A 22561-nucleotide genomic window follows, 5' to 3' on the forward strand; every position below is an offset into this window, starting at 1 on the left:
CGAATCTGTGACATGCTATGTAGTAAGTGTTTTTTATTTTTATATATACATATATTATCTACCTAAAAGAAAACTCAATAATAATAATAATAATAAGAAGAAGAAGAAGAAGAAGAAGAAGAAGAAAAGTATTTAATTCATTCGGAAAACCCCAATCAAGTTTGGGTCAGGTTAGAGAAAAATGTCTTCATGACCCATCTTGAAACTCAGTCCAGTGGGCTTTGTGCAGCACTCAAAACTAAGCCCAGTTTCATAAACACACAATAGTTATGAATTTTGTTTTGTGCATTTGCCTTTTTAACTTAAAAATTAAATACCGAATTGTCACCTATATAAATAAAATAGATGTTTTTCTTTTATTATATTTTATTTCCTTAACAGATTTTTGTCCCTCAAAAGTAAATTATATATAGGAGAAAATGAACCATTACATAACACAAAAATTTTATTTTTATGTATATAATTCTTTAATATATCATCCGTTATTGTTATTATAAATGTAACATTTTTATTTACAAGATTATGAGAAAGAAAATGACATAATGAGATGGAGTGTTAAATGAAGGAAAGATCAAATAAATAATGGAATATAATAGTTTTGGAAAGGACGGATCAAATTAAAGAGAATAATGGAATATTTGTTGCCCTTTTGGGGGAAAAAAATAATAAATAAATAAAACGGTACGTTTTTCTTTTAAAGAAAAAAGGTACTTAAGATATTGTAGAAATTAAATTTTGTTCTGACTACGAATATTTTTCTGCCAATTTGGACCGTCAAATAAAAAATAATAATAATATAAGAATAATAGTAAAGAAAACAACGCTAACGGCTAGCACACTTAAAATGAGAGGGAATGTTTCCCGCCAGTTCTCTCTATCTCTCTCTCTCGCACTCTTAAACCCTCTCACTCTCTCTCTAACACACTTTCTCTCTCTTGAAACTCTAACCCTAGGATAGGATAGCAGCAACTCCGCTGCACCGATCCGGTACATCAATGGCGGAGACCCCACAGAGAGCCGTACATCCCACAAGAAGATCCAATCAACCACCTCTCCATTTCAATCCCAAGCTTTCTCCCTCTCTCACCCCATCAACCCCTCCAACCACATCTCCTCGCCGATCGACCCGCCGAGTCTCTCTAGCATTCAACGCCGGCACTCCCCGGAAGCCCACTGATCCAATCGAGAAGCCCGTTGACGATTCAGTGAGGGAAACTCCGGGAAGGACTCGAAAAGCATCGAATAGGAAATCGCCTCGGAGATCCATCAATTACGCTGAAGAAACCCGAAATGATTCGGCGGAGAAGACACCGAAAGTTGGAAAAATTTGTGAACTTCCAAAAACCCCTAGATCTACTAGAAAGGGCTCGAATTCGACTAGAAAAGATGAGGAGAGCGGTTGGACTGAAGTTGAAGTTTCGTTCTCTCCGGTGTCGCCGGACCAACCGGAGATAAAGAAGAGGAAAATGGCCAAAGAAAGAACCGTAATTACGAGATCTAGGACTTCAAAAGATGAGGATTTTGAGAAGAAGAAGAAGAAGAAGAAGAATGGGGGGGCGGTACCGAAGAAGCGAATCTATTACAAGAAGGTTGTGTATGATGGGGGCGAGTTTGGGACTGGGGACGATGTGTACGTGAAGAGAAGAGAGGATGCAAGCTCGGAAGATGAAGACCCAGAAGTGGAGGACTGCATGCTTTGCTTCAAGTCTGGGAGGGCTGTGATGATCGAGTGTGATGATTGTTTGGGTGGGTTTCATTTGAAATGTTTGAAACCGCCATTGAAGGAGGTCCCAGAAGGAGATTGGATATGTGGGTTTTGTGAGGCTCGGAAAATGGGTAAAAGCGTCCAGCTTCCGAAGCCACCAGAAGGGACAAAACGGGTCAGAACAATGAGGGAGAAACTTCTATCTAGTGATTTATGGGCTGCTCGTATTGAGAGGTTTTTCTTCTTCTTCTTCTTTATTAATATATTTCTTTTATCTGTTTGATATTAACAATGATTGAATGTTGATATAAATTTAGATACTTTGTTTCTTGGAGGTATGCAGTTTATGGAAAGAAGTAGATGGTAGCTACTGGTCTCGTGTGCGTTGGTATATAATACCTGAAGAGACTGTTTCGGGAAGACAACCTCATAATCTCCGGAGGGAGCTTTATAGGACGAATGATTTTGCTGACATTGAGGTGATAGCTTTTACTGGACTAAATACCAATGAAATTCAGATATTATAGGTGAATTTTACGTGATTTGGATGCAAATTGTGTAGATGGAATCCATCCTTCGTCATTGTTCCGTAATGAACCCCAAAGAATATGCTAAGGCCAGCAATGAAGGGGATGATGTATTTTTATGTGAATATGAATATGACATTCATTGGCACAGTTTCAAGCGTCTTGCTGACATTGATGCTGGTGAAGAGGTATGCACTTGAGAAAATTTGAAGCATTTTGGGATCCAACATCTGGTTAAATAGAACTTTCATTTGATTTAACCTACCTGTTTATTCTCATTTGATAGGATGGTGAAGATAGTGATGAAGATTACAAAGTCTGCAAGGATTTGGACTCTGACACAGATGAAGACATGGACTATGAAAAGGAAAGCATCGAAAAAATGTTAGCTAAACAACATCCAGCTCATGAGATGGCTGCGGTATGGCTGCTATTTTGTATCACATATGGCTTTAGCTTGTAGGTTGCCAAATTAAACCAGTCGGGTTGTGTATTATGAACAGAATTCACGGAAGGGGCGGTTCTTTGGGCTTCAAAAGGTAGGGATGAAGAAAATTCCAGAGCACATAAGATGCCACAAGCAGACTGAACTTGAAAGAGCAAAAGCAACACTGTTGTTGGCATCATTGCCAAAGAGTCTTCCTTGTAGGAATAAGTATGTGATTTAGAGCATTTAGGTATGTTTAATATGTATAAATTTTTGTTTTCTATTGATTAAATTTCCTTTTATATAGAGAAACAGAGGAGATAACAACCTTTATCAAAGGTGCCATCTGTGATGATCAATGTTTGGGTCGTTGCCTTTACATTCATGGTGTTCCTGGAACTGGGAAGGTAGAATTTGTTGGCTTTTGTTAGTGAATATGACTTTGTTATATTTTTTGGTTACTTTGATGCATGGTACTGGCTATAGTTATTAAATCTTTTCTCTGTGTGGAACTGCAGACAATGACTGTACTTTCAGTAATGAGGAATCTAAGGTCTGAAGTTGATGCAGGAAGTATAAGACCCTACTGTTTCGTGGAGATTAATGGTCTAAAACTGGCATCACCTGAGACTATTTATAGGGTAAGATGAGAACATATTTGGTCTTCTATAGTTATGACTGCACCATTTCATTCTAATACAAACGATCTAACATGTATTAGTCTTTCGACAGGTAATATATGAAGCATTAACTGGGCACAGGGTTAGTTGGAAAAAGGCTTTGCAATTGCTGAATGAACGTTTTTCTGAAGGGAACAAATTTCGAGAAGAAGACAATCGGCCTTGCATTCTTCTCATTGATGAACTTGATCTTCTTGTGACTAGAAATCAGTCGGTAGTAATTTTGTCTTTTCCTTCTTCATATTTGTTTGTCTTTTGATGAGATCAGTTGGAAACAGATTCTTCATTCTGTCAAGTTCTTTCGGCAATTATATGTTGTTTGTTTTAAGATCCACACAAAAGGACAAACTTATCTAACCCTAACCTTTTTCCCCCCACAGGTTCTGTACAACATTCTTGACTGGCCTACTAAACCACACTCAAAGTTAGTCATTATAGGTATGCATTTACCTATGATAGCTTCCTCTTGGCTACTTGTTGTGGGATTGATGCAATTTCAATGAGAAAAGAAAGAGTAAGTAATGGCGAGATGATTAGACTGTTGATGACTAATATGCTTTCTTTTCTGATGAATGTAAATTCAGGCATAGCAAACACGATGGATCTTCCAGAGAAGTTGCTTCCTCGTATTTCAAGTCGTATGGGAATCCAAAGACTTTGTTTTGGCCCCTATAATTATCAGCAACTTGAAGAAATCATTTCAAGTCGCCTTAAAGGAATTGATGCATTTGAAAAACAAGCTATAGAATTTGCTTCAAGAAAGGTAAGTTATATGCGATTTGTTTCAGCATGAAATTCAATTTGACCTTCTTACTCTTGTATCTACTAAAGTGGGTGACAAATTATAAGATTCCTTGATTTTGTCCAACATTTTTCTCTTACATGCATTCAGGTAGCAGCTATTTCAGGAGATGCTCGTCGTGCCCTAGAGATTTGCAGACGTGCAGCAGAAATTACAGATTATCGTCTAAAGAAACTAACTTCAACTTCCAATGACATTTCTGAAGGTGCCAAATTAAATTATAATTCACTATACTTTCTGCTTCAAAAATTGAATTTAAAAAAAAAAAAAAGAAAAAAAAAAAAGATGTAATGGATGCTTTGTTAAGAGCGTTGCGACTCAGCTAATTTACTGGATGTATCAATCTGTCTTCCAGGGAAAACACTTGTTGGTATGGCAGAAGTTGATGCAGCAATTCAAGAGATGTTCCAGGCACCTCATATGCAAGTGAGTCTAATAGTAACTTTACCTTACTTTTGATAATGGAATATAATTCATAACCTGTTATGACTTTCTCTCTCCTTCATTTGCAGGTGATGAAAAATTGTTCTAGACTGAGTAAAATTTTCTTGACTGCTATGGTTCATGAACTCTATAGAACAGGAATGGGTGAAACCAGTTTTGAAAAGGTGAATTTTTCAATCTCTTGTCAAAATATTTGGTATTCTTAATCCGCTGACATTTATTAGTCTTTGAAATTAAAATTTTGTTATCCAAATTAGGGAACTTCCTGATTAATTGACATGCAGTGGAATATTTGGAAAGGCTCTCTCTCTCTCTCTCTCTCTCTCTCTCTCTCTCTCTCCAATCTCCACACAATCATGAATTGGAAATTTTGAATACTGAAGCATCCCAAGTTGTAGCCAAAGTTCCCAGTTTTCTGATTACTACTTTCCCCTCATTGGTGCCTGATCTCTTATGGATAGTTACAGCTTCTCCCAGCACTGCCAATTTATTAGTGTTTTCATTGAAGTCCTTTGTTATATTGCAGTTGGCAACAACGGTCTCATGTCTCTGTACAAACAACGGAGAAACATTTCCCGGATATGACACACTCTTGAAAGTTGGGTAAGTTCTTTTACTCATCTGTGGAAATGCCTCTCATAAACAGATGCTGAGAACAAACTGATCTTGTTTAGTTGAAGATGATAACAATGCATTTTGTTTTAAGGTGAAATACAAGTTTGATTCCATCTTTTTTGCAGTTGTAAGCTTGGTGAGTGCAGAATTATTCTATGTGAACCTGGATCTAGGCACAGGCTGCAAAAATTGCAGCTCAACTTTCCAAGGTTAGTCCTGTCTTGTCAAGCCTTTGCCAACTTATGGGATATTGTTATTAGAAGGATTTACTGAAGATCTCTAATATTATTGGATTAGTTAATACTTGATGCATGAAAAATATTACAAAACAGTAAGCATGAGTCAGTTGTTAGCAGTATAAAATAACTGATGTATGAATTCCTAACTGTTAATCACAATCGTGTAATTTAAAGTTTACAAAAGAAAGAAACTTGTAAAGCTTTATAGCTTTAGCTATAATAAACAACACTGGAGCTGCCAACTTAATTTTCTGGACTTATAATTTCCTGGACCGAATTATGCAACATCCACAACCACCTGAGAAGAATTTTGTTTTCAGCATTGCCAGCTGACACAGAATTTTCTATTTTGCAGTGATGATGTAGCATTTGCACTCAAGGACAGCAAGGAGCTTCCATGGTTGGCCAAATATCTTTGATTCAGGACACCAACAGACTCTTTCTAAACATCCAATTTCAGTAACATTTTTGTTGTTGTACTCATTATTTTAATTGTATATAATTATTGTTTTCCCTATTTTCGCCATTAAATTGTTGATTATGGGCAAAATTGTTAAACAATATAATCCAATTGTACTGTTGTTGAGTTGATAATAGAAACCCAAAAATATTTTTTAGTTGATTCAGAAATTCCTTTCCTTTTGTGGGTCATCGCCTTAATTGCCTCGACAATCTCCAATTCTTTTTCTTTTTTTGGAAAGCATTAAATCTCCATATTTTAAAAGTTTACGGTTAGGATATAAATATTATTTTATTAATAATATAGAAACAATTATATATATATATATATATATATATAAAGCTCTCTGTTATTAATAGCAAAGCTGTAGCTGAACAGATGTGTTTGGAATATCAGCCTAGCGTGAAGATTAATTTATATGCATTTTTCTGATTTACTCGAGCATTCCCAAATTTCATTCTTTTAATTAACCGGATTTTAATTTATAATTTATTTATTTATTTATTTTTAATATCTATTCACCAATTATGGATATATGCTGGCTAAAACAAAATCTATGCATTTTGTGTCATTATGTGTGTTTCGTCTATTCACCATTTTTCTTCTATTACCCTAGGTAGGATGTCATTTTCGATCACCCAAAAAAAAAATTAAAAAAAAAAAAAAAAGCCACAGGCTGACCATTCAAATCTCTTCCTGATTACGATTACTTTTAGATAATCAAATTCATGACAAAAAGAAAGTCACTTCTTTTGTTGCCATCAAATTAGTTGTAAATATTAGTTTCAGCGTGGAGTTTGCAAGATGCGCATCCCTCCATTTTATTGTCCATCTGATGGAAATTCATTTTTCCTTTTTATCTGTTTATTTTAATTTTATGGTTTTGATCCTTACAGAGGATATTTCTATGGTGCTACGACTATAAACCATTTTACATCATACTAATCCTTCTCTTCCTTCTTGCTCTCTGCAAAGATGACAACACCTCTCATTGTATTAATCAGGAAAATACGTGATTTTTTTTAATATAATATTTAACTTGGTAACACTATTCCCTTTATCAAGTTTATAATGTCATTCTCAATTTTTATTTATTTATTTATTTTTCGAAGAAAAAAAAAAATGCAAACTTCAGCTTTCCAGTTTTACTATCATAAACAAACACCATGAAAAATTAAAAGAGAACAATTATAACTAAATCACACAAACAAAAGTACGAATATGTAAAGCTCTATTGAGTGAATTTACGAACAAGCCAAAATAATGTTCACAACATTATCTTCGTCATACAAGGATGATTAAAAAATAAAAATAAAAACAATTAATCTCAAAATCAGACGCATGAATAAAGTGGAAGGAATTAAAAAATTAAAAAGTAATAATTAACGCATTCAGTGGCCACACTTTTCAATTTTAATTTTTATTATTTTCTTACTTAACTTGCTTTTTTCTTTTTACCAATTTTATTGCCCCTCTTTTTTCCTTCGCCATTTTCTTCTTCCAGCTACAAAACCATTTCTCTCATATATATATATATATATATGTATATATATATATAATTTTTTTTTCTCATTTTTTATTTCTTCTGCAGCTTTTTTATTTTATTTTATTTTTTATTTTAATTCCTTTTATAAAATTGATTTTTACGATTCTCTTACAATTGGATTTTGAGGGAACCCGCGTGAAAAAAAGATGTATTTTCTTCTTGGCCTAATGTCTTTTTAATTATTATTTAAGAAAAGGCAGTAAGTAAAAATAATTAAGAATCCATAATTAAGCAAACTTCATTTTTTTTTTCTTTGGATAAAATATATTTAAATGTTTCCTGAAATTTGAAAGTTGCGGGTCGAAGGAAAAAGACAAGTCAATCTTAGTGCATAAAAGAAGTGTTGCCAATATTTATGTTGCTTCTGGGGAATAAAGCAATTTTTTTTTATTTTTTTTTTCCTTTGAAAGAGAGAATACAGCAACTTGAAGCAATAAAATAATTCACCTTTTTTTTCTTTTCTTTTTTTTTTTTTCCTCTGCACTTTTCCGTTTTGCTTTTTTCTTTTTCTGGCTTTTTCTCCTGTAATTTTTAGCCTTTTACCACTATTTCCCAACTTTTGTTTTTTCATTTTGGCTTCTTCCTCTCTTTACTGAGGTTGAGACTCCAAATAAAACATGACCGTTTTGAATTTCAATTTGTTTCTTTTTTAATTCAATTTTTAAATATAAATTTCATATATATCTTATCTTTCCATACAAAAGATTTAATTTGATTAGATAAAAAAATTTAATTTAGATAGGATAATTATATTTCCATAAATTTCTTTCATTATCAATCATTTTTTTCTTTAAATTTTCTTTTCTTTTTTTTTTTCTTTTTATTTTTTATTTTTTCACCATTCAACATATATAGAATTTATATTGTTGTTAATTATCTTTGTTATCTTTGAGTAGTTATTAGTTGGGTGATTATAGATACCAAAAAGCATTTGACTTGATTAAGAATAATTAATTATTATCTTTAGTCAAACTGCCTCGGTTTTGATCCTCCATAGTTCTCTAACAACTTTATTATGGCAGCATCCTCAAAAATATTTTATATATATATATATATATATATATATCGCACGAAAAAGAACAAAGCACATTAATTTAAGATGGGAGACTGTACTTTTATAATATATATAAAATATATGTTTATACTTTTATACATATCATATACATACACCTTATATATACACCAACAAAAAAAAAAAAAAGGAAAAAAAATCGTGGAAGGACAAATTTTATAGTATAGAGTAAATATGTAAATTTAAATTTGTCCACGTGGCGTACATTAAAACAGAGTTTTATTCGGGAAGTATCTGAAACTTTCTCACAAGATGGAATATATTGATTAAATGACGAAAGCTAAAGAGGTCTACCCAAAAGTGAGAGAGAAGTGGAACAACAACAGCACCCAAAATATACACTAACATGCATGTATATGCATGCAATATTGCACCTTATTACGAGAATGCCATTCATGCCGTGGAGCTACCAAATCCAAAACTCACATCCAACAATCACTCTACATACGCCATTACTTGTTCTTTAGCTAGCTAGCTAGCTTTTGACTAATCCAATAGGCCTTTGTGATTGCAAATTCATGTTGTTGGCAAAAGAGTTGGTGATCCAGATCTTGATTAGTCTAGTGGTGAGAGATATTCTTCGATGCAAGTGCATGTGAAAATATTCATGGTATTATCTCATTACGAGTCCTTCCTTCATTGATGAACACCCCAAATTATGCAACAACAAGGATCCTTATCTTCTCGTCGATTACAGGAGTACTCATCAACAATCAAGAAAGGGTCGTTATATGGACAATTTTTTCCTCCTAGCATCGTTTTAGTTTCTCATGAAAACCTAGAAGAAGTTGTTAGGAAGATCATGTTATCCTATACAAGTCTAGCCAATATGGATTTGGCCATAGCAAATTCCATCTTAGTTTGCTGTAATGGCATTTTGTGTATTTTTTATTTTTTATTTTTTATTTTTTTTAATGTGGAATTAAAATAAGAGAGTGGTTCTATGATTTGTGTAACCATATATGTGATGGATTAGACAGGAAATTTTAGGGTCAAGCATGAAGCAATGACAGAAGTACCACTTAAAAGACATCTCAGATAGACAAATATTGTCACCATCAAATAATGCTGTCTCTTCAAACTCCATGTAAGAACGATGGAGCATCACATGGGCAATGACACGTAGGCCGTAAGCGTCTAGCTGGTTACAATTGACAGAAAATGCCTAATTTAGAGTTAGTCCATTGAACAAAATTGATAGCAGTTGAAACTGTGAGTGTAATGCTATTAAACTCTAAAACTGGACTCAAATTTCCATGGCTTATTCTGTTGCGTTTCAGTACAACGTAAGCAAGAAGTCTGGCAATCTCCCTTGAATTCTGCTTTGTAAGGAAAGAGATGCAAATTTATCCCCCATCCCCAGTCAACAAGTTAAAAACACATAGCAAAGTTAGAACTTTGATTAATCATAAAAGCATGAACAAAAAATTAGTTGTTGTCTTATATGCAACCAAGTAGACTTGATCATGCCAAGGTCCACTTCGATCACAAAATCCATCTTCTACCACGTCATCCCTGCCAAAAGATCAGGTAATTGACGTCATTAAATGATCTGTATACCTTTGACTTCTTCAACATAAATAGGAATAGGTTAGGCCTGCAAACAAATGCAGATTTATAGTTCAAGACACAGCAGAAGCCGAAGTTGCACTTTAATCATTAATGACATCTTTCTTACAGTGCAAGGCATATTTATGCAATCAAATTTCTTCCAAGTTTCTGAAAATCTTAACCAGCGCATTAAAACCTATAATGAGCAACAGAACATGAATATTATTAAGGGTTGACCACAATTAGTACTTGAAATTATCATCACACATAACACATAGTGCCATATTATAAAATGGCTTATCATATTATACTAAGGAAAAAAAAAAAAAAGAAAAACAGAAAAAAGAAAAAAAAAAGGAGACTATAAAACAACTAGCTTGATCAATCCTTGTCTCCAAAATGGACCCTGTAACTAGTCTAAATTGAGTGAAGTTTAGCCAGGCAATATGTTTAATTAAACTGCAAACTATTAGACAACATTCAAAATATGGCGATGTAATTTAAAAACACAACTAAAAACAAATCGCAGTTCCAAAACAAATTACGCATTTTTCAAAACAAATGGAAAATCATGCCGGAGACTGACTAGGCTTTAGGAGACAACTAGAATCATAGTTATCAAGTAGACAAAAGAGTACTCGATTAACCTATTGCATAATTCAAAGGTTTAAAATAACTAATTATAAGTCAAATGAACCAAAAACTCCAAAAGAACAATAAAATTAGAGAAGCAGACGAAATACTATGCATACCTCAGACACTCTGTTTGATTTCCAGTAAAAGCAAGAACACTAAACAAAGTAAATATACTTTATAATAACGCTACATATATGTATATAAAGAAACACATTGACGAATAAAAGATGAAGAAATATTTTTTGCTCTGATCAGAATAATTATCTTTATATGTTAGATTAACTGCCATGGGGTTTTGGTCCTGTGTCATATCTAGGCACTAGGACAACTTTATTGTTGTGCCAAACAAATTATTCGACTGCTTGGCGGCATGCCTCATACATCTATATCACACTTAAGAAAACAAAACACATTAATTTAAGATGAGAGACTGTATTTTTATAAAATGTATAATGTATGTTTATCATTTTTTTTTTTGGGTAATCATATGTCTATACATATATATCATATACATGCAGTAACTCATATGTATCTAATTCGAGGAAGGACAAATTTTATAATATAGAGTAAATATATATTTAAATTCAAATTTGTCCAGGTGGCTTTAAAACAAAGGTGGAGTGCTGAGTTTTATTCGGCGAATATCTGAAATTTTCTCACGAGATGATATATGTTTGACTAAGTAGAGGCCAAACCGAAAGAGAGAGAAGCGGAACAGCCACAACAACCAAAAATATATACACTCTCTTGTTTACGCATGTATGCCATATGGCACCATATATATGACGAGAGAAGAGAATGCCATTCATTTGGTGGAGCTACAAATTCTGAAACCCCCACATCCAACCATCTCTCTACATACGCCAATATATACTTCTTCTCTCTAGCTAGCCTTTGATCGATCCAATATGCCTTGTGATTGCAAATTCATGTTGTTGGCAGAAGAATTGGTGATCCAAATCCTGTTAAATCTAGTGGTGAAAGATATTCTTCGATGCAAGTGCGTTTGCAAATCATGGTATTATCTCATTACAAGTCCTTCCTTCATTGATGAACACCTCAAATTAAGCAACCGCAAGGATCCTTATCTCCTTGTCGATTACAGGAGTACTAGTCAAGGAGCAATGAAGGATCGTGTGGACGTTTTATACCCTCCTACAATCATCTTAGTTTCTCATGAAACCCTAGAAGAAGTTGATAGGCAGGTAATGTTATCCAGTACAAGTCTAGTCAATATGGATTTGGCAATGGAAAGTTATACCTTAGGCTGCTGTTATGGCATTTTATGTATTTTATTGGGTTATTTTGTGATGAGAGTGGTTCTATGGAACCCTGCAACTAGAGAAGCAAAAGTTGTACCACCTACCTTGTATAGCTGCCATCCGGAGAATAGTATTTTGTATTATACTGTTATGTTTGGCTTTGGATTTGATGCGAAAAACAATGATTATAAGGTGGTTGCAATCCAGGAATTGAGATGGAAGAGACATTGGAAAAATGGTTTGCCACTGTACGCGGTTGAAGTTTACAGTGTTCGAACAAATTCCTGGAGATTGCTACCTGCTGGTGTTCTAGTTAGAAGCTTTACGCCTACGGGTAGAATTGGTCGCGATGTATGCATTGGTGGAATGTACTCGTGGTTGCTTGAGGGTGAAGAAGTTATTCTTTCGTTCGATATGGAAAACAATGTTTTTATATCAACACCTCTTCCTTCTGGTATAAATAGTATCCCTGTTATCATGGTTTATAATGAATCCGTTGCAGTTGCTTATATTGATAATTATGAATGTCAACCTTGTAATTATGAATTATGGATGTTGGGGGAATATGGAGTGCAGGAGTCATGGACGAAGCAATTTAATTTTAGATCCATGTGTAAAGTAAATAGGTCAACACTAATATTTGGAATATGGAACAACTCAGATATCTATCTCCATGCAACCGGACCACGAGAGCTGAAATTGTTCGAGTCTACTACTCTATGGCCTGCTACCAGAAGATGTAAGATTTTCGAACCTTATGGTTATTTGGGTGGTTTCATAAGAAATGTCATTAGCTTCAAAGAAAGTTTAGTTCCAATCAATAAATTAGACTACGAACAAAGCTTTCAGGCCACCCAAAAAAGTTCATTTGGTTTTGGACGTTTTATTACTTAACAGCATCTTAATTTATGTAAATTTTTGAATGGCAATCTATGTTATTTTTCTTTATACGTGTATATATATATATATATATATATTAGCATTTAAATGATTTTCTACTGTAAGATAGATGTGTATCGACCAAAAATAAAAACCACATCGGGAATGGGATATATATGATGTGTTGAAGATATAAAGACCAGAAAAAGCGAAAGCAAGATGAAGTTGTTGGACAGCAGAATGGGGCCACGGCTCTACCTTTAGAGAGCCATGGCCCTCTTAGATGGAGTCGTGATCCTGCAGTGCTGCGGCGCTGTACAAGTGATGCTGCAACACGACCATGAAGAGCTCTCCAAATCCAAGAGTTAGCATCACGGCGTCGACCAAGGAGGGCTGCAATGCTGCGGCAATAGCCATTTTTGGCCAAGAGGAGAGCGTCGGGGTGCCTAGTGCACAAGGCTGCACAAGGCTGCGGTTTAGACTGGTTTTTTGTTTTTTGTCGATTTTATCCTTGTTTAATGGGTTTTATTGTGGCCTAATATTCTGAGTTTGACAAATTTAGAGAGAGATTGAGAGAGTTGACAAGAGAGTGTTATTCACTATCTATGTAAAATTTCCAAAATTGATAGTGGATTTTGAGCCAGTGCACTCCATGGAAGTATAGCTCATGTTGATCTCCAAACCACGTTAAAACTTCCTTATCTTCTCTTTTATTTTTCAATTGTTTTGTGTGTGCTTTGATAATGGTTTCATTGTTTTCTCTTTGCCATCAATCCCAAGATCCTGAAGAAATTGGTAGGAGACCCTAATTTTTTCCAAAACATGATGTATTTGAAAATAAGCAGGATTGATCTTTGCTAGATTTTCAATTTCTATATGCATTCATACTCTATGGATTTTCTACATAAATTTCTCTTTCTCAGCTGAATTGTTCACAAACTAAGGCCATGCCATGTTTGATTTACACAATAATTATTCTCTATTTTAATGAGAATAACTATTCATAAGAATAAAAAAATAGAATAATGATTAGTATTTATATATTTGACAACAATAAAGAATTAGATTCAAAGCTCAGCTTTTAAAAATTAAATTTGATTAAAATTAATAAAAAATCAACTTTTATATTTCTATATGTATTTTTAAATGTGATAAATCATCTAGATTTGAGTATATTACAAATGTGTTAAAAAATATACTTAAAGTTTATCAAATAAAAATATAAAAATTATAATTCTGAGTTTTTAAAAAGAAATAGTCATTCTTTCAAATGAAAAATTGTTTATTCTTTTAGAATAACTATTTTGTTATTTGAAAATTAAGTAAACATAGAAAGAAAATTAATATTGTAGAATAATTATTCTGTTCCTATATTGAATCTATATATTATCTAAAGCACGCCTGTGTAACATCATTTTACAAAGTAAAATTTAATATAGAATGTAGAGGATTTGAACAGGATGACATTCCTAGCCTCAACTTTTTTTTTGTTTTTTTCTCGATTTTTCAATTTGGGAAGCAGAAAGCATAGTATTTTTGAATTTAATTTTGCATCGTTAGAAACATTATTGGACGTTGAATTTAGTTTCTGTCAACAACAACATGTAATTTCCGCTGCATGTCTGCAAATCTCTGGAGCACGATGAGCATCTCCCAAAATTGCTGCTACCTGAATGCATGAAAAAGAAAAGTGTTGAACAAAATCAAGGAAGGATAACCAGTTGTCATCCACTGTAGTAGAAACAAATGGCTTAGAGCTTAACTTTCTTGAAGCAAATTCTATTGGGTGTTTTTCAAATGCATCATTTCTTTTAACCGACTTGAAATGATTTTTTCAAGTTGCTGATAATTATAGGGACACAAACAAGGTCTTTTGATTCTCATACGATTTGAAATATGAGGAAGTAATTTCTATGGAAAAGCCATTGTGTTTGCTATGCCTTAATTTACATTCATCAGAAAGAAAGTGGAAGGAATTAAAAAAATAAAAAAAATAACAATTAACGCATTCAGTGGCCACACTTTTCAATTTTAATTTTTATTATTTTCTTACTTAAACTTGCTTTTTTATTTTTTTATTTTTACCAATTTTATTGTCCCTTTTTTTTCCTTCGACATTTTGTTCTTCCAGCTACAAAACCATTTCTCTCGTATATATATATATATATATATATGTTATTTTAATTCCTTTTATAAAATTGATTTTTACCATTCTCTTACAATTGGATTTTGAGGAAACCCGCGGGAAAAAAGATGTATTTTTTTTCTTGGCCTAATGTCTTTTTAATTTATTATTTAAGAAAAGGCGGTAAGTAAAAATAATTAGGAATCCATAATTAAGCAAACTTCATATTTTTTTTTTTTTTGTTTTCTTTGGATAAAATATATTTAAATGTTTCCTCAAATTTGAAAGTTGCGGGTCGAAGGAAAAAGACCATTTTTTTTTTTTTATAAAAGTCAATCTTAGTGCATAAAGAAGTGTTACCAATATTTATGTTGCTTCTGGGGAGTAAAGCAAAATTTTTTTTTTTTTTTCTCTTTTTTCTTTGAAAGAGAGAATACAGCAACTTGAAGCAATAAAATAATTCACCTTTTTTTTTTCTTCCTTTTTTTTTTTTTTTCCTCTGCACTTTTCCGTTTTTCTTTTTTATTTTTCTGGCTTTTTCTCCTGTAATTTTTAGCCTTTTACCACTATTTCCCAACCTTTTTTCTTTTTTCCTTTTGGCTTCTTCCTCTGTTTATTGAGGTTGAGACTCCAAATTAAACATGACCGTTTTGAATTTCAATTCAATTTTTTTTAATTCAAATTTTAAATATAGATTTCATATATATCTTATCTTTCTATACAAAAGATTTAATTTGATTAGATAAAAAAATTTAATTTAGATAGGATAACTATATTTCCATAAATTTCTTTCATTATCTAATCTATTTTTTTCTTTTAATTTTCTTTTCTTTTCTTTTTTTCTCTTTTTATTTTTTTTTACCATTCAACATATATAGAATTTATATTGTTGTTAATTATCTTTGTTATCTTTGAGTAGTTGTTGGTTGGGTGATTATAGATACCAAAAAGCATTTGACTTGATTCAGAATAATTAATTATTATTTTTATTTTGTTAGTCTAACTGCCTTGGTTTTGGTCCTCCATAGTTCTCTTGATAATAAAACTATGGCAGCATCCTCAAACATATTATATATATATATATATACGGAAATTCTATGGTGAGAATGGTCCGCATGAGGACCGCAGTATTAGTGTGGTTTTTCATAGTATTAATGACGGTTTTTTAGAAAATCGTCACCAATATTATGAAAAACTGTCACCATTACTGTGGTCCGCATGAGGACCGTCCGCATCATAGACGGACTGTATATATATATATATATATGTATATACACTGCTCCTCTGAGTGCGTAGAGGATGGTACTTTATATACTAAAAATGTTAAAAGTATGCTTTTCTTATCAATTTTCTCTGGTCTTGTATTCAAGCACATGTACAATGAGCTCTCGCTTTATGAGATTTGGCTACCCTTAACCAGTCTACACCCTTGTGGTGCTTACCCATATATCCGTATACCTCCCTAAATCAATCTATTGATGGAGGAACTGATCTAGAATAATGCTCTTCATCCCATCATACAGCTAGACTTAGAGGCTGACGAAGATAATGCTCAACGCCTCTCTCAGCTACGCCTGGTAGGAAAGATTTTATCGGAAAAAATAGCCAAGAAGAATATTGCCCAATCAATAATCCGGCGTGTCTGGTTCATTGACGAACCGGTTCGAGTGGATCAACTTCACCCCAATGTTTTTCTGTTTTGTTTCAAGTCTGCGGAGGACAGAAATAAAATCTGGCGGAAGAGGCCTTGGTCTCTCAACGGAGCACATGTAGTCCTACGCGAATGGAAACCTGATTCCTCTTTTGACGCGATTGATTTCCATCTCTCTACCTTTTGGGTCCAAATTCATGGGCTCCCCTTGAATCCCATGACAAGAGCCAATGCTACCAAGATTGGCGGTCTCTTTCCAGATCTCCTACAGTGCGAATTTAATTCCACAGTAACCATTATCAGAATGAAATACATGCGCATTCAAGTCAAGGTAGACACCTCTTAACCTCTCCTAACGGGTTTCTTTCAAAAGATTGGGAACAGTGATTTGTGGATACAGTTCATTTATGAACGTTTGGCTTATTTCTGTTATAACTGCGGCAAACTGGAACATGTCAAAGATACCTACAAAGTAACCCATCCTGATGTTCCATCCTCAGGAAGATCCAACTACGGGCCATGGCTACGAGCGGAAGCAGAGGCCTTTATGATGATTAAAGAGGGGAAGTGTCTGCGACAGGACGAGTTACCCAAGGGAGAATACCTTATCCCTGTTACCTCCAAAGTGCACTAGAAGGATAGGAACGTAGAGTTTGAACACTCTACCGGAGACCACTCCCATCCGGCAACAGTAACAGAAGAATGGGTTGAAAGCGAGCCAACTCAAACGATTCAAGAAGAGATTGTGGTCCACGAGGAGGAACTGCCAGATCTGACTACTACCAAAAATGAACCTATTCGAGGGCAACACGTAGCTCAGCCATGTGATCCCTCCAACAACCCCTTGTCACATCTCCATAGCCATTTGTCAGGAAGTGCTGTGCAAAATTTTGAATTTCAAACTGAGAAGACAGTACTCCCCCTCGTTTTAACCTCTGGATCGGAAGAGATTGGGCCATTCCTTGCTTCCATGGGCCGATTTGCTTCTTCTTGGCCTCACCCTTTAACCCTATATGATCCTGGTGCGAAACCTTTAGGGAAAAGGAAGAGAGAAGGCCTAACCTCCCAGTCTAAGTTTCGTGAGGTGAAGAAAAGACCCACCACCAAGCTAAACTCTTCGCTGACTTTCAAAGCTTTGCCACCCTCGACTTGTCCCCCCAATACCACTCTTGATCCCCATCACTCAGAGCCTACTGCTGACCATTCCAATCCCTTGCTAGTAACCTCTGAAAGTGGTATACCACCAGGTTTGTCTCGACTTAAGATGAAAGCTCTAGCTCGAAGGTCACCAAGATTAGAACTTTGTCATAGGAAGTTAGAACATGAAGAGGAGATTGTCACTCTGTTCAGTCCACAGGCCAAGGAGGCGGGCCTAACCAAGCCCCCACTGTCGCCATGAACATCATCTCATGGAACTGTCGTGGTCTTGGAAGAGCCATGGCAGTGCGAGGCCAAGCCTCGTTCGAAAATCTTCCCCGGAGGGCTTGTTCCTCATTGAAACCAAAGTCAACCATACCAGGATGAATAAAATTATTCGAAGCTTACCTTTCAACCACACAGCTGTAGTTAAAGCTGTCCATAGTGCATGAGGTCTTGCTCTTTTCTGGAAGAAAAACTTAAATTGGCAAGTTGTTTACAAGTCGCAATGGATCATAGGAGTCTCCTATCCTTTAAGAAATGAAGCGATAGGTAATGGTTGGTTCTGCTACTGCCAGACTGAGAGGACATAGCGGAAGGGATTTTGGCTAGAGTTAATGGCAGCAATAAAGACCGACAGTGACATATGGGTTTGTATGGGAGATCTAAATGATATCACTTATCAAAAAGAGAAAACAAGGGGGCAGGAGAGTCAGCAGCAAATCTAATTACTTTCTACAGAATTTCATTGCAGACATGGGCGCTTTCGACTTGGGTTTTAGTGGAAATATGTTCACATGGTGCAACCGAAGATGGGGAAAGGCCAACATTAGGGAACGCATTGATAGGGTGTTAGCAAGCTTAGAATGGCAGATTCTCTTCAACCAGGCACGGGTCCTGCATCTCTCACCAGCAGGTTTTGATCACCTCCCACTTCAATTAACATTAATTCAGGATCACCTTTTTGCTCGTCGCCCGTTTTGATTCCTAGAGGCTTGGTTACGTGATCCCTCCTGTGAACAAGGACTAAAAGAAGCTTGAAGCAGCAGATTTTCGGCCAGAAGTAGGTTTTCTTTATGTGCAAAAATATCTCTCACAGCTAGATCTTTAATGAGATGGAACAAGGAAACGTTTGGATTCTGCCATTCCAAAATTAAGGACCTTGAAGCTACGCTCACTCATATCTATAATCTTCCGCCTACCAAAGAGAATATGAGATTCTTGCAGAGAGTCCAAGCAGCTTTAGATGAATGGAGGCTGCGACTAGAATTGGTTTGCAACAAAAATCGAGAGAACTTTGGCTTCAAGCCGGAGACCGTAACTCAAAATTTTTCCATGCTTCAGTAGTGGACAAAAGAAGGAAGAATATCATAATAGCTCTAAAAGACAATGTTGGACAATGGATGGAGTCTCGTAATGAAATTGGGAACTACCTTATAGAGAAATTCACGGAGTTATATAAAGCGAACCCGGTGGAATTCTGTGACAGTCTTGAGGTTTTTATAAATGGTGGCATATTGGTTGAAGATAACGCAAGTCTTGATGCCCCTCCTATAGCAAAAGAAATCTGGAACATAGTTAAGAGCATGCATCCCATCAAAGCTCCTGGGCCTGATGGGATGCCTGCTATTTTCTTCCAAAAGTTCTAGAGCACGGTAGGCCCTGATGTTGTAGAGATGGTCCAAAATTCCTTTCGCTCAGCCTTATTCCCGTGCGGTGTCAACAAAACTTTCATCGTGCTAGTGCCCAAATCGCAGCAGGTGTCTACATTCAACCACCTCCAACCCATCGGTTTATGTAATACAGTCTACAAAGTGTTCTTTAAGCTTCTTGCTGATCGGTTACGCCCTGTTCTTGACAAAATCATTTCCCCCATGCAATCAACTTTTGTGCCAGGTCGATGGATTGGCGAAAATTCTATTTTAGTCCATGAAATTCAACACTTGATGAACAAAAAACAGAAAGGTAACGGGTTTGTCGGTTTCAAGATAGGTTTGTCAAAAGCTTTTGACCGGGTGGATTGGGGGTGTTTTAACTCACATTTTGTCGAAGTTTGGGTTTTCTTAAGTTCATTTCTTTGGTTATGAGATGTATTGCAACTGAGTCAGTGGAGTTGTTGTTCAATGGCAGTGTTTTTGGTAAAATAAAGATGAATTGAGGCCTTAGGCAAGGAGATCCTCTATCTCCATTCCTTTTCATCATCTATTCAGAACTTTTATCCAGAATGATAATGAAGCTTGAACAGGAAGGAAGAATTCATGGCATCAAATTGGGTAGGTCAAGTCCAGCAATTATGCATTTGATGTTTGCAGATGATATTATTCTCTTTTGCAGAGCCAATCCGGCTGAGGTCCAAGAAGTTCGTGAATGTCTCAACTTTTATAGTAGATGGACAGGCCAGCAAATAAATCTACCAAAATCAGGCTGCTTCTTTTCAAAAAATGTGCCAGGGCACACCAAGGCATGCATAAAGAGAATTTTTGGTATTAATGAGCTGTTGAAGGATTCAAAATATCTTGGCATTCCCCTGTTCATAGATAGAAACCGGTCTAAGCCTTTTGAGGACCTAAAGAAGAAGATTGAAACCAGGCTTCAAGGTTGGAAGGCTAAATTACTCTCTCAAGCCGGCAAGCTCACATTGGTGAAATCTGTCATCACTACATACATATCTATGCTATGTCTATGCACCATCTCCCTACCACTTGGTGTCATGAAATTGAGAAAATGGTGAGCAATTTTATTTGGACCACCGGAGATAGCGGCAAGAGTCTTATCCAATATCATGGTCTCAAATTTGTCGACCCAAAGCCGCTGGAGGCCTTGGTATTAGAAAACTCAAAAACATGAATATGGCCCTGCTTAGCAAATTGGCTTGAAACTTGGCTATTGATTCAAATAAGGTGTGGGTTCAAGCTCTACGACCAAATATTATCAAGGAAGTAATTTTTTACGTTGCAAGAAAAAAAAAAGCTGTTGCTCTTGGAGCTGGAATGGTATCTTGAAGGCCAAGAAACTTATCCTAAATGGCCTTTGTTATCGAGTGGGGCAAGGGAATGGTATCAATATATGGGAAGACCCTTGGGTCCCAAACAATCCAGGTTTTAAGCCATCACCCCAATCGAATGACGAGGTCTGACTTGTCGAAATGGTGGACTCTTTAAAACTCAGGGATGGGAGTTGGGATGTAGAGAAGCTTCAAGATCTGTTTGACAGAACCATTGTTCGGAATATATGCAAAATCTCATGTTCCAACCAAGGTATAGCAGATAAACTAGTATGGAGTGGAACCTCAAATGGCAGATTCTCAGTTAAATTTGCTTATGACATGGAATTCTAGAGGAATGTCCCGACCTCCCCCTGGTGGCAACACCTTTGGTCCTCAAAACTTCACGAACAAACAAAAAATTTCTTATGGAAACTTGCCAACAAAGGTTTAGCCACTGTTTCCAATTTACTTGCTAGGAATATAGTGGTTGAGAGTTCTCTTTGTGTGCATGGCTGTGGTTGCCAAGAAACAGACAACCATTTGTTTTTTCACTGCTAGGTTGCTAAGGCAATCTGGTTTGCCTCTCCATGGAGCCTTAAGTGGGAAATGATAGAAGACCGTTCCCTCGAAGAGAAATTACATATTTTAGTCAATCCGATTGGTGTTCTGCCCATCCATACAGATGACCATGAAGATTTCTTTCTCTTCGCTTCCGTTATCCTGTAACAACTTTGGAAATTAAGAAATAGTGTTCTCTTTGAAAACAATGTCTTTTGTCTCAATGATTTATGACAAGAATGACTCTTAGACTCAAAGAAACAAAACTTGCAACCAATGGAGGTCTTGGCAACCTTTGCATGGCTCGTAGTAGGCCACCAAGGAAGAAACCACCAGCGCAGTGTATAAAAATAAATACGGATGCGGCTATCAGGGATGAGTCAAGCTTGGTCGCAGTTGTTGCTATAGACCAACAGGGCAACATCTTAAAAATCAAGGCAGTCAACTGTCAATCCAATATCCCAGATATGGCTCTGGTGTGCTTCAGAGTCTACTGTTAGCAAAAGCAGAAGGCTGGAAGAACATATGGTGCAAATCAGATGCAAGAACCGTCATTCAAGGCATTTCTAATCCGGATGCTCAATCAAATCATTGGGCAGCTACAGGTTATATATGTGACATTGTTTGGTCAAAGAAAGATTTCCAGGAAGTTCATTTTGTTTGGATCCCTAGGAGGAGAATATCCTTGCTGATTTTGTCTGTAACTGGTGTATCACCCATAATATCAGTGGAATGTTGTCTCAAAGCTCCCTCCCTAGTAGTTTTGCTGACTTTGTAACCCAAGAGGAAGGAGGCAAGTAGCCTTTTTCCCTATGCTTTTCTGTTGTCTTTTTTGGGCTCTTTTGGTTCTAAAGAGGCAAGTAGCCTTTTTCCCTATGCTTTTCTGTTGTTTTTTTTTTTAGTACTTTTGGTTATAAAACCTTCTTTTGTAGCCAAAAAAAAAAAAAAAAAAAAAGAACAAAACATATTAATTGCTGGCTGGGATACCACCTTTCCCATTGGTTGCTTTTTTTATCCGTACTGAGCTGGTACACAATGACCGTTGGGGTATTGGATAAAACTGTTGTCCTATTCTCTGAACAAGTCCCAACCATTGATCTTTCAAAAAGAACGGCTCTGATTTTTATTTTTTGTTTTTAAAAAAACCAGCTTGCTTTGTGGTCGGTCTTGGACTTTGGGAATGAATGAATATATAATAATTATTTCTTATGGCTTTTGTACGTGGAAACAAGACGAGATGAGAAATATTGTCTTGCCTC

The 22561-nt window shown here is 35.5% G+C and overlaps 2 protein-coding genes and 1 non-coding gene across 4 annotated transcripts; all 3 read left to right on the forward strand.

Annotated features, from left to right (window-relative positions):
- Positions 1–850: 850 nt before the first annotated feature.
- Positions 851–6061, forward strand: LOC107412606 (origin of replication complex subunit 1B-like). Of its 2 annotated transcripts, XM_016020404.4 has the most exons (16): positions 852–1939; positions 2049–2184; positions 2268–2420; positions 2519–2653; positions 2736–2887; positions 2967–3066; positions 3178–3300; positions 3392–3553; positions 3720–3777; positions 3924–4102; positions 4232–4346; positions 4497–4567; positions 4654–4749; positions 5112–5188; positions 5326–5409; positions 5795–6061. In XM_016020404.4, the coding sequence occupies exons 1-16, from the start codon at positions 996–998 to the stop codon at positions 5856–5858; spliced, it is 2649 nt and encodes an 882-aa protein (XP_015875890.1). In that variant the 5' UTR covers positions 852–995; the 3' UTR covers positions 5859–6061. The 2 variants fall into 2 exon arrangements, with proteins under 2 accessions (XP_024926245.1, XP_015875890.1); XM_025070477.3 differs by lacking the exons at positions 5112–5188; positions 5326–5409; positions 5795–6061 and adding an exon at positions 4843–5091 and having other exon boundaries at positions 851–1939.
- LOC112490798 (small nucleolar RNA snoR28) lies at positions 2328–2405 on the forward strand. Its single transcript, XR_003054994.1, has one exon. It is a non-coding gene; the product is annotated as a small nucleolar RNA snoR28 (small nucleolar RNA).
- A 5048-nt stretch (positions 6062–11109) lies between the features above and the next one.
- LOC112490763 (F-box/kelch-repeat protein At3g23880) lies at positions 11110–13496 on the forward strand. The gene has a single exon (XM_060812325.1). The coding sequence runs from the start codon at positions 11613–11615 to the stop codon at positions 12858–12860; it is 1248 nt and encodes a 415-aa protein (XP_060668308.1). The 5' UTR covers positions 11110–11612; the 3' UTR covers positions 12861–13496.
- Positions 13497–22561: the final 9065 nt, after the last annotated feature.

The sequence above is a fragment of the Ziziphus jujuba genome, chromosome 10 (genome assembly GCF_031755915.1).
Source record: "Ziziphus jujuba cultivar Dongzao chromosome 10, ASM3175591v1".
NCBI lineage: Eukaryota > Viridiplantae > Streptophyta > Magnoliopsida > Rosales > Rhamnaceae > Ziziphus > Ziziphus jujuba.